The sequence below is a fragment of the Zeugodacus cucurbitae genome, chromosome 3 (assembly GCF_028554725.1).
Source record: "Zeugodacus cucurbitae isolate PBARC_wt_2022May chromosome 3, idZeuCucr1.2, whole genome shotgun sequence".
Lineage (NCBI taxonomy): Eukaryota > Metazoa > Arthropoda > Insecta > Diptera > Tephritidae > Zeugodacus > Zeugodacus cucurbitae.
Genome location: NC_071668.1, coordinates 60,486,075 through 60,499,909, shown reverse-complemented (window position 1 = coordinate 60,499,909; position 13,835 = coordinate 60,486,075). Strand labels below are relative to the sequence as shown.

General features: G+C 31.9%; 1 protein-coding gene across 1 annotated transcript; it reads right to left on the bottom strand.

The window, feature by feature from the left end:
- Positions 1-12,479: 12,479 nt before the first annotated feature.
- On the bottom strand, positions 12,480-13,587 carry LOC128920486 (antigen 5 like allergen Cul n 1-like). Its single transcript, XM_054227799.1, has 3 exons — positions 13,371-13,587; positions 12,915-13,318; positions 12,480-12,823 (listed from the first exon to the last, which is right to left on the bottom strand). The coding sequence occupies exons 1-3, from the start codon at positions 13,512-13,514 to the stop codon at positions 12,553-12,555; spliced, it is 819 nt and encodes a 272-aa protein (XP_054083774.1). The 5' UTR covers positions 13,515-13,587; the 3' UTR covers positions 12,480-12,552.
- Between the last annotated feature and the right edge of the window lie 248 nt (positions 13,588-13,835).

Genomic DNA, 13,835 nt, shown 5'->3' with positions numbered 1-13,835 from the left:
CTAAGCAATCGCGATGGCCGGTGAATTTACGGTTTTGGTTGCGTCATATCTAGTATCAAGTCAGATAGAAAAATGTCTTTATTCGTTTCCATATATTTTGATGCAAGACTATATAGTATGTAGCTGTTTTTGTGCTATTAGCGGTATAGTGTGAGCCTTCTCTAATGAGTCTTTATTTCTACTCCTTTCACGGTCATATACTCGTGCTTTCTATGCCGATATAATATAATATTTATTGTTTAAAAATAAAATGGTTTTGCAGTATTGTAGGGACAGCTATACAATTTTACTCACTTCTCTGTTTTCGCACGTGCCCTTTGGCATGTAGTTGCATGCTCAATTATATAATCCTAACGCTAATCTCAGTTAAGACACGTGAAAAGACAAATACATTTTTAAAAACCGCCATCGTAAACTCTAATTTAGTTAGTTTACTTTTTGGTTGAGAAGGTTCCTTTGCAACATGTATAATACACATTGAAATATTGAAATTTTGTAATTTTACTTATAAAAGAAAAGATAGTGTCAATTCACACAATATATTCCTCTACAAATTTTATTTCAATAAATCCTTATCCTCGCAATCAAAACTGTCACAACAGAAGGCAACCGCAATTAATTTTTTCCCGGAAGTAGTTATAGCTATTAAACTGAAACTTAGTACTTATCCACGAATAAATAGTTAGATAATACTTGTGAAATGTATCATTAAATTGTTATCGTCGTTGGCAATTCACATTCATGTATGAGCGTAAAAGTGGAGCACTGGCAATATAGAGCGGGTTTTCCTCTCAATGTATATTCAGCGCTAATTGCTTAAGTTTCGCATATATGTACGAACTTACGTTTGACAAAAACAAAAAAATTAAAACGAACAACAAAGTAGTCAAATAAAAACTGAATAAATTGCATTTTAATTCATGTTGTATTTCACGCAAAAATTCAGCGGAATTTACAATTTAACTATGTGGAAAGCATACTCTATCGAGTAGACTTCTTTTCACCGAATAATCGATGTTTGTGTAATATATCTTTAAATTTTATTCAAATTTATACCATTAAAATGTCAAAAAATTAGGTATATTGGAAGTGAAATGACAACAACACGAACAGCGAAAAGCATTGAAAATATCAGCAAAAAAGGTTGATACAAATATAATATTTTAATCCAGAATCTATACTAATATTATAAAGCTGAAGAGTTTGTTTGTTTGAACGCGCTAATCTCCGAAACTACTGGTTCGAATTGAATAATTTTTCTTGTGTTGGATAGTCCATTTATCGAGGAAGGCTATAGGCTATATAGCATCACGACCAATAGGAGCGAACAGTGGCAAATGTGTAAAAAACGGGATTTTGGCATCAATTCGATCTCAAAATGGCATTACGTTGGCTCTCGCATCTACTGGAATTGCAGCAACGCTACTTGAAGTTGGAAGAACGGCACATACGACACTGTAGCTTTAGTTAAACATGCAAATATATGAAACATATATGAGATGAGCGCAATTTTCTAGAAGCACTTGACAGAAAAATGAAAGATCTGTGGAATAATAATCATCGCTTTGGTGGCCTAATGATACTGTTATTGACAAACACATTCTGTTATTTCGAAATCAACAGCGGCGGAGGAATTGAACGCATGTCTCAAGTCAGCGTACTCGTGGCGGCACGCGAAAACCATATCATTGACCATGAATATACGTGTGTTCCTGCAACAGGATAGCACCGCAGAAGATCTGCAAAGAACTGGGCAAATTCCGGTTAATACTTCTAATGGTTTGATATCAATCCGAACATTAGCCAAATTTATCGTAACTACGATTGGTTGAGTGCACGCAGATTTTTAACTGTCAAAAATACCGATGTCGATGACTTAATCTATACGACTTAAAATCAACTTCCGGGATATTTGTGTTCATACACATCGATCGATCATGTTGAAAATGAAGACGAAGCTGTGAATTATCCAGTGAAATTTCTAAATTCTTTGTCATTATAATGCTTTGTCATTTATTATGCTTCGCAATCTTAAAGCAGCTATCGAATAATGTAATATTTGCAAGAATTTTTTAAAGGGACTTACAAGAGGGCAAAATGCTTGATTCCACGAATTTCTTTGAGTTCCAACGATTTGCCATTTAAGTTCAAACGTATTCAGTTTCCAATGAGACTTGCATTTGGGATGACAATCAACAGGTCTCAAAGACAGTCGCTGGAGGTGTGTGGCATACATTTCATTCACGAGTTGAAAAATCATCTTCTCTGTATATTTACGCACCGGAACAGAAAACAAAAAATGTTGTTTATTAAGCTGCGTAACATTGAAAAAAAAAAAAAATAGAAACATCGCAAATAAATGTTTTTCAACACTATACAAATTCAACTTTGTTTTCAAAACAAGTAATTTCATGCAGTGCAACAACTGCGGAGTCATCAATTTATTTATATACACATACAATATTAGGTATTTGTCATATCGTATATATCGGTTAATATGTAATATATCTTAGAATAATTAAATGAGTTTATAGTCTTGGATATACTGTAGCTTGGTGGAAAAAATAGTTGAAATCAATCCAGGAATTACCCCTTCTTTCATATACTGGTATGTATACTGATTTTCGTTATTCTTTCGTCTAGTTTACGAATCAAATTGAGTTATATTAATAAAAAACAAATAAATAAATTGCGAGTGTAGAAAATGTTCAGTTACAACCGAAATGAGACCTTTCGCACTAGAGTGAATTTCAAGAAACTCTACAAAATGTCACAATGCCATACGTTACGGTGTTGCAATGTATTATTTGACGAAGTTTTATAAAGTTAAAAAATGTATAGTAAGTTATACCATATTTCATTGGGTGCAGAGTCTCTGCTAATCTAGAAGACTATTTAATATTTTCGTTTAAGCAATCAACTAGCTGCTTATATGACGCTACAGATACATGATTTCTCTTAATTCACATTATTGATAAATTTTACCTTAATATTTTTATTTTTTTGAAGTGAAAACTTCTTATGGCGCGTTGGGCACTTTTGTGGGTGAGCATTTGCAGCCGTTCTCGCGACAGATATGATATTACACAGATATACTCCGCGTGTATTCTTATAATATGCGTATACTATACGCGCTCTTTGCATGGGCATTCGTTCGTGCCCTCGCGACAGACGAGATTGAGAGTTTTTATATTTATTTTATAAATGAATATTATTTAAATTTATATGTATTTAAATATTTCATTTGACTTGTGTTGCTGCTATGGTAAAAAAACAAATCTAAGGTGTTAATAGAATTAATAAAAACATTGTTGTAGTACTTTTGTATACTATAGTGTTACTATATTTTGTATACATTATTACAACTGTTGCTCGTCATCACGTAAGTAAATTATTATTTTATTTGGTAAATTTTGTTACATATATAAACAAATGCAACACGTTATAAAAAAAATTATCTAAAAAATGATAAACACGTGGGGTACATATATGTTTACAATACTATTAGTATACTAGGTATATATCAGCTGTCTCTTTCTTCGGCTAGGGAGACAACTTCCTATTTTACCAACAGTTACATTACAAGAATACAAGTTTGGCGCGTTTAAAAAGGCGCTGCATTTAAAGTTTGATGTTGATAAATTTTTACAAAATTACAGAAAATCTCGAAATTTTGGGAAATTGGGAAAATTAACTCTATGCTCATTTCAGCTTAGAATTAAAAATTATGGGAAAGCCGGAAAAGTAGGAAAACCTGAAAAATCGAAAATATACTCATTTTATTAGAGAATTTCACTAGGGACGTGATTCGATGGTCAGAAAATCGCTAAAAATTATGGGAAAGCCGGAAAAGTAGGAAACCCCGAAAAAATATATATGCGACGATTATAGCTTTAAAAAAATTTACATTTTTATTTTTGATTATAGATTTGTCTTGAAAATGGATGCGGATGATTCAAATGATGCTCAAAAATGAAAAAACTCAATAAATGACTCCCCTTATGAGGATGAAGTAAAAAAAAGAAAATAAGTTCAAGTTTTCACTTCTGCCTGCACTTCCGGACTGCAACCCCAACAGGTTTTTACCAGTTAATAACAATTTTATCTCAGTTATAATAAATTGTAACGATATTGATAAAATTTCTCAATTAAATGCACTTAATTATTATTGCATAAAGAATTTGATGAATGCAGTACGAAGAACTGTTTTGCATGTAAAATAAATATGTTAATTATTTAATTAAATTACGCAAGCAGAAATTCCATATTCAGCCTAATAAATAAAAAAAAAAACATTATTGCAACTTTTTAACTGTTGAATAACGAGTTTATCGTTTTAGTTGCATATGTTATGCACGTAGAAAATATGAATATAGTTGTGTCGAAAGAGAATGTAGAGTTCTGATAAATTCCGTAATGAAGAGAACAATAAATAATTTGACTATTTTGAATGTACAGGTGGCTGAAATACATATGTACATATGTGCAATAGGTCGTACTAAAATTCTTCACCTCTTACAAACATGGATATTTAAAATTACAGAATTTTGGTATGTATTCCGCGATAATTTTTGTATAATATCGTATAATAACTGTTCGAGTTATTAAATTAATAACTTTTTTAATATTATTAAATTAATAACTTTTTTAATTTTATTAAATTATTCCCGCTAATGATTTTATACAGAAAGCGTGCATCGCCTTTCGACCACTTTACTCACCAGCTGCATTATCGATGGCAATTTATGATTTTTCATAATTAATATTTTATTCCATTTTATTTTTTTCTGTATGTATATAGCATGTATGAGATCTATGGTTCCTTTAGAAGTTTTTATAATTTACGTACATGCTCCGTACTGCATAAATTTGTTCATTCTTTCTCAGTTTCTTTGGCTGGCTAGTAGGTCACGTGACGCACATGACTTCGCACAATAAATTTAATTTTCGCTAACTATACACTCATGACCATGCACTTCTTGAACAATTGCTGTGTGCATGTTTGCATGTTCACACTTGCACCATGGCACTGAAAGTATGTTGATATGGTGACTAGACATTGAGGGTTGGCCTGCATATATGATCCAATTTAAGGTGACATTAAAAAATTAAATATTGCCAACAAATTTAAAGCCTCGATTTCTGCTTATAACGTCTAACATCTCCTAACTAATTAGTTATTTCAGTTTCTTACTTGTTATTGGAGTGTTTTTGCACTCTATTGTAACTTCTGAACTAAATGAGTTAGATATAGCAAATAATGAAAAAAAAACTAAACAAATGTATTGCATTAAGCTCAAGCATTACTCAAGTGGCTCAATGTAATCTTGAAATTCGAGTAATTACAAAATGGAGAAGTTACAACGTGATCGCTTAGGAATAATAATAGTATAAGCATAGTTGTGGTTTTTGGTGAATTTCTTATGTCGCTCAGACCTAAGTTTACTTGACTTGACTATCTAGACTAGCTAGAAATCACTGCAAGTGATACATAATTAATGTGGCACTAACTGTAATGGAATTGAACTATATTGTACTAATGTACACACATACTCAAATATACATAAGCAACAAACAAAGCTTATGTGTTTAACTATACACATCGTACTCATGCTGTCCGTAGACCAAAATCAATGAGGTCTACAATCAAATTGTTGTTGTGGCTGGCCAGTTTGTAAATTGCAAGACTGCAGTGTTAATTAATAAATTGGTAATTGAAATTAAACCGAAAGATTTCGGTTTGGAAATTCTTTAATTTAAGTGATAGGCAATTAATATGTAGTGTATGTATATATTTCAAATGTGTATTGTGAATATTCACTGTTAAGTAATGTTCAAAACTGTGGCGGTGTAAATTATTTGGCTAATGTGGGAATAGCTGAAACGGAATACCAATTAAGACATTTAAAACATTTAAACTGCATTTTGGGTTAATTAGAGAAATTAGTTTGAAAACTCTGTGAGCCAACATGTGAAAGCGCAATTATACATAATTGTTTAATGTAAGTGGCTACTCAAGGGAATTAAATATATATTATATTATATATTATACACAAATATATAATAATTGCATTTTAAGCAAATTCAATTATTGCCAACACTGTCACACAATATACAGTATATTAGTGTAATTCTTCTTGGAAATTCAATTGATGTATGCCAAGTGAAATGATTGTCTTTAATTGTTACCTGACATTTGTATTTCTTCTTTTTTTCAGAATGGAACGAACAAAATTCGAAATCAAAAGTAATACCTCCTGTGAATCCTGTATATATCTATAATGAATTCTGCAGAATATTCAGAGATAATCAATTCTATGCCATACAAAATGTTTTTAATTTTGTTGTTGGTTGGGTTCTAGAAATTGGCTAAATTACTATTTTACTTCTAATGGGAAAGTAACATTTGGTTTTGGTAGGAAATGGCATAAAGTTGATTATTTGAAGCTTGCTAAATATTGAAATCAGACGATGAAAATACGCTATGACTGACTTCAAAATGTCTTCAGGTTATTTTTAGTGAGTTAGATGATTTATCTTTCGTAGCAAATGTCTCAACATTTGAAGACGATTTGTTAATAATTAAACATACAAACACTTTGGCTAATACATACCAAATTTTTCAAGTTTCGGTGAAATTAACTCCTTTGTAAAGATACTTTATAGACTTTAGTTTAAACAGTACTTTTTGGGAATCCATTGATGTTCTTGACCTAACAAAGCAATTTAGATAAAAGGTTTTAAAGCGCAAAATATTTTGGTTTTACTCTTAAAACCTATCCTTCTACTCTACCAGTCCTTAACTTATCTGAGTAAATCTCTCAACAGTTTAATGCACCACTTGTTTTATTTATTATTCCGTTGCAATGCTACTTTTGTGGATTATACATATTGTTGCATACGGTATTGCTGTGTGGGATATCACTTAAGTGACGCTTAAGGGCGGTGAAGTGCAAAAGGAGCAGTATTGAATAAATAGTGTTGAAGGAGAAAACACTATGGATGTATGACCTTTGTTCTTACTTTATAGCTACATATGTATGCATTTATATGAACATATAAAAATAGTTTTATACACAATTTGATACAAATCCGCTTTATTATATGAATTTATTTTGTTTAATAACAAAACTACAATAACAACAACCGTGATTGGCTTGCATGGAATGAGGATATCAATGCTGCAGCAATTATGTTGGTCTGACAAAATGAAATGGCGTAGATATTCCATCATCATCTTCACTGCATAACGTTTATATCGAGCTTATCGAATTCACACATAGATGAGTAGAGTGTACCATCAATGTATGTATGATATGTCTTCCATTTACTTTTTTTTCATTTTGTTTTTAAAATATTTTGGGGTTAGGAAATTTCGCTAGTATATCTTCACAAAAATACTTAAACATTATTTTACTTTTATTTTACAATTCTTTTTATTTTAACCATATTTGCAATCCGTAGTGAAATTTGAAATTTGTAGTGTATGAGAACAATAATCCGTGATTATATGTCTGTTTTGCTGCAGTACGAGACGTCATTTACAGCAAAAAATGCACCATCACATAATCAAGCTAGTAATTATACCAAGACACACTCATCGGTATGCCAACATAATAAGACACGCTTGACACTGGCATTTTTTTCACTTCCTGATCTGTCACTGTTGGCTACAGCTTAGCGCATGTCTTTATGGTAAGTACTTAAGTATAAAAAGATATATAAATGTCTAAAGAGATTTGTTTAATATCACTTATCCATATAATGGTAAAGTGTCTAAACATAATACTGAATGAGGGATACACTGTGTGTGCCGCAGTTTCTTTTTTATTGTTTTATAAAAATTAATTTACTGGCTGTTTCTTTTTTAATTTTCAACCACAGGAGGTTTCTGATTCAAATGTTACTCATACGACCCGTACGACTATTTGGATTCAATAATTTTTCGCCAATACAGTATCTTGTAACACTTATAAGAAAATAGCAAACTGATGAGGTTTAATTAGTTAGCTGCCATATCATAAATAGATATCTGACTTAGATAGGACCTGAAAAATTTGGAAAAAATTGTTTTCATTTAAAGAGATATTCGATTTTCGATATTGGAATATTGAGTTTCGAACATGGTCTATTTGACTATTGGATTATATGTGTAAATTTTATATATAAAACTGCTAGTGTATTGAAGTTGCATATGAAAATCAAAGAGCATTTACCGCAGATCTTCTACTAATATTCGGCATATGCTAACTTCTTTTATAAAATACTATATGCTAACCCTTTCATATTCCCAATCCTTTCATTTGTAGAAAGCAGCCCTAAAAATGTTCATGGCTGTCATCACATGTTCGCCACGCCAATAACACAGGCAATCTCCTCAGCAATTAACTAAAACACCGAAATCGTTTCATCGTTCCAACAAATAAGTTTTTGTAGAGATCTTTTTTCGCTTCCCTTTTGCGATGCTGACACGTCCTGGATATTCAACATCGAGCACCTTTACAATATTACAACAGTTGTAGTCAATAGGGGTACCCTCCTTCGCTTTTAGTAGCTGCAAATATTTTTGTGTGTTTGTGTGCCCTTGTAACACTGCTTCAAGGCTCATTGCTGGCGACGCCTTCACTTATCCTGTGCTTGGTAAAGCGGCAAAATTTTCTATGCTGCAATTTCCTATATATGTAATATACATAGTAGTTTCTGTAGATATAGGTGATTCCACTGAACGTCCTACTTTGCACTAGCTGTCCAATCCACGTTGCAGTTGATTTTCACTTTTAGCCTTTTAATATATAATATATATAATATATTATACTTATATTTCGACTTTACGCAAATATCTAAAGTTTTAACTACCACTATGATATGAAGCATTTTCCTAGTGTTTTATACAGCACTTATTCTCGATACGGCAATTTAAGTTTTGAAACTACTATTATAGCTAAAACTATTACATGTAATGGTATTTATTACTATTCAAGCGATATTTAAGGTATTTAAATTTTCCAACAATTACATATGTATATACCAACTATAAGATGTCTTACTTAGCCAGAAGCTGCTTCAATTCTTTCGAACTCTATAAAAATCAAAAATATAATTCTAAAATTTTTAAATTTACTTTTCTTAAGCGCGGTCTAAAAGCTGATGGAACCGAATTAATTGCTCATTAGACTACCAATTCTTAAAATAATATGAATCGATATTGTTGTCATCATTACGTCTTTAATTAGCGTTACACAGAATTCCATAATTTCGGCATTTATGCAATTAGAATGGAAAATCTGTTTGTTAATTTACTGAGCTTATCTACTATCTCTATTCCTCTCCAATTTGCATACATACCCACATTTTTGTATTTGTGCAGTGTAAGCGAACTGCATAATCCAATACTCCAACGCCTCTTTGTATGCTACAACACAATTATCGAATATTTGTTAAGCGTTTGCTGGTGTCGTTTGACTGCATCGTCCTTGTTAATGTCTCCCAATTCAGTGCTTGCTTACACGAGGCAATAAAATCATTAGCTGTCTCCAGCGCAGATAACGACGAACTTGAATGCAGTTCCTGTGTAAATCGCAGTGAGTTAAAACAACAGAAGAATTCATTTGCATGTATTCTCACTAGAGTGGATGTCTGCGTGAATCAGAAAATACTCACAGCTCTCATTGCTTTAGTTGTCATCATGATTGTTGTGCCGTCAGTGGCACTCGCCTGAAGAGCTTGTGATATTAATGTACTCTACACAAGCAAAAAATTCAGCCAATGCAGACAAAGAACGTATATCGTACCTCTTTGTCGCAGAGTTGCATTTGATTTTCAAGTTGATTTAAATTCAATTAAAAATAAATGTAGATTTTATTTTGTATGGTAAATCGATCTTAATGAGCGATTAAATCGAGCAGAGCCTGGTAAATTTATCAATTAGCTCCTGTCAAATACCCTATTACCTCTTTTTTTCATACTGAGTTTACATACAAATATCTGTTTGCTTGTAGCTCTTGGTTTATATTTTTTTTTGGAATTTTTTTTTGTTGTTTCCATTGATAGTGCTTATACATATAAACTCTTATATACTGAAAAAGTCCGATAAAATACATACACATGTTTGTATATGGTATAAAAGTTTGAATTTACTGCATGAGTTTGAGTATGTTTGATTACTGAAATGTGTTTTTATTTGATAAATAAGAACACGGTGATGAGGTTTTAGGATATCAAATGAAAAATTGGGCGTGTATTAAGCGCACATATATACCAGTATTATCAGTGATTTCATTGTGGCTTTTTACTATTGTGGACATAGTGACTTGTCGCCTTTACTGCTTTTAGATAAATATTTGCTATTCTACATGTACTAAATTTGTAAGTGTTTCCTCCATAAATTTGTTTTTGAAACTCACCAAGTAATTTGTGTACAAATATTTATTTATTTGCTTGTAAAGTTTTTCGGTGTGCAATTATTTTGGTTTTGGTTAGCCATCAATAATGGCACTTATAAAAAAGTTGTACAGTTTGTAGTGAGTTTTGATTCCTAGTTAGTATATTTTATGCGGTTATAGTGATTTCATATACATACATTTTTAAAACTCGTGATTGAAATTAAATTTTATTTCACATAGGAGCAAAATATTACTGTATAAGTTGCAAAAAGTTTGTTTATGAAAATTAAATTCTATTAAATTATCTATAAACTTCTTTTTCTTTATAAAATCTTTTAACTCATATTAAACTATTTTATGATTTAGGTAAATATATTTACTGTCTTGTTATTATTTTTTCGCTTTAATACAATGTGCATATCATATTTATGGATATCAAGAAAACTGGCAGTGTCTCTATGTACTCAATTTCATGCTTAGCTTAAATTATACCTTTTTCACATAGGAGCTAATTGATCAATTAACCGGCTCGATTAAAACGCTGATTAAGATCGATTTACCACATAAAATAAAAATCTCAGTTTACTACATTAATTGTTTATTGAATTTTAATCGACTTGAAAATGAAATACAACTCTGCAACAAAGAACATATTTGTAATTATATATACGTCCTTTGTCTGCGATTGAGAGTATTCTTTTTTACAAAATAACATTAATACTAATCGACGATAGATGCCGATGCTGGAAATATATAATAAAATAGGAATCTGCTGACTAAACTTACCAACTTCTTATGAAAAGCAAAAATAAAAATGTATAACAGCTGACCGATTATCGTTTAGCAGTGCGAAGAGCAAAAACTGGTTTCTCAATTAAAATTTTAATTGATCAATTCATTTGGCTGCGTGAAAAGACTATGAAACCAATTAGTCAATTCACATCGGATTAGTCAAACATTTCATTACAATAAAAGAATATGTCTACTGTGTCGCCGTAATTTCTTATTATTGTGAAGCTCTGTAAGATTACTCCATGATACACTTCTGAACGTTAAATCTGCGCCAGAACTAATTGCGTAGCTCAATGTATCAAAAGCGAAATAAATATGAAAAGGGACCTACGCGATGTACTTGGTGTCTCATTTTTTGTACATTGCAATTACCAACTACTGTGTCACCTCCAGTGAAAGCCTCTGAATTAAGATATTATGAAATCATACCAAATTTGAAAAATGTGTCTAATTAATGCCACACAAAATAATTAAATTTTGTTTAATTGAGCTAGCGTCCTCTACACTTCAACAATCCTCCGCGTTCAATAAATCACATATGCATTACACTTTAGAAAATTGGCAGCCAAAAAGAGGAAGAAGAAACAGTGGTTGGTTGACCAAATCTAGTTATTCTATTGCACGGAAAATGGATCAGAAAGTCAAACAAATGTGTTTTGGCCTTTGTACATTTAAAATAGTGTATGTATGAGCTTCCGCACTTGGCACACAGCCAAGTGCCTAAGTGTCAATTGATATTGCTTGTGTAAAATATATGTTTGTCTATGTGTGCAAGCAACCAGATATCGAAGAATTTTAATTCACTCAAACATGGCACTCATAATATTGAGTTGGGACTAAGGAGCACCGCCATTGCGGTCGGATGTACAATTTCGGACAAAGGCCTAATAAAACATGTTTTGCAGAAAAAGCTGAATTAAGTGGGTTCAAAAAAATATGTATTTGTGGTTTGAATATGTGTAAAGCACAACTGCAAATATGAAAAGCCATTGAGTGCCTTGTGAATGAATCACGTTGCTATCTGGTTGGTACATAATGAAATATGATTTATCGCATGACTTTATGGTCAAAGGACATGACGTCAATAACAGTGAGGTGCATTTCTTTTGATTTCTGTAGAGAATAAGATACAAGCAATTATAATTTTTTTTCGAATTCACTTTGGATACGTACCTATGTATTTTTGTCTTAAATAGTGAATATAAAAATCGTGCGTGGAAAAATAAACTGCTTTTGCGTATAGTCACTTGTAGTGCCAAACGAAAAAAAGCCAAAAAAAAGACCTTAATGGTGAACAAATATTAATCAATTATGACACAAAAACTTCTTAAGGTCAATATTATTTATGAATAGGTAATACGAAAATTTATTCAACACATTAATCTTTAAAAATTTTGCCAGTATTTTCGCAAAGATGCGGGTATTTACTACTTGGAACACTTTCAAAATACTCACATTCAGATGCTGATGAATTGCCTTTTTTGTACATGAACGTACTTAATAAATTGGTGGGTGAGTAATTACAAGTAACCTCTGCACAATAAAGGAACTTAGAACAATTTTGACATAACGCCAAACCACAGCCAACAAAAGCTGCACGTTCGTTGGCCATTGCAGTGAAGTGACCGACCTGGGCCCAGTCCGCGGCTCTGAAATTCGTTTAAAAATTTGTTACTTAAATAATTTCAAAACTGGTACGTTACATTCTTATATTTATTAAAATTTATTATTTACACTCACCCTTTCGGAAACTCGTCAGCCAGAGCATTTCCATCATCTACATATTCATATTCTTTCCACCAACCATCTATCGCACGCAAAACATAATTAATCACTGCCTTTGGCTTGTCATCTCTACCCCCTATATAAAGGTTTTGACCGGAAACTAGAAACCGTTCAGTACTGTGGCAAGCATCGTGCTTCATATGACAACGCTTCGCATGGATTTCGGCTATATACGCTAATTCGTCATCCCAGATTACTTCACGCATGCGAGTGGCTTTAGGAAAATATCCACGGCTTGGAAGTCCGAATTTTTGTTCACCTCCTGCTATTCTGTTGCGATGTTCATTGTGGCGATCGACATAAAGACGTTTCATTGACCCTGTCAATGGCAAAACACCAAGAACTTCGCCTTTGCTAGGCTTATAAGAGAGGTTACTGGTTTTGGCATGTACAAATAAATACGCTACTTACCACAGAATCTAGATCACACATAAAATGCTTATCATTGCGACATAATTTTTTCTGCTTATTACAGTAATAATAAGCGTTGGTAAAGACACAAGACCATAACAAAATAGCGACTAAACAAAATCGAAAATATTGAATATTCAACATGTTTAAGTTTTTATATTGCGATATGAAAAAATTGTGTAAACCTTCTTGAATAATTCTAAGAAATTAATTTGAAAATTTTGACTAAAGATTTTTCATTTCAAATCACATTAAAGTTACCTGGAATATATACAAGTTATTTGAGAAAACTACATACATACAGTAAGGTTTGCCATTCCATCACGGCAAATTATACGATCCAACAATAAGTCGAAATTAATAAAATTTACTACCGAAATTCGGAGTCAGTGGCCTGAACTTTAAGAACACTACGTCCAATTTATGGTCGCCATAATCGTCTTGTCAGATCAGCAATTGAGTGTC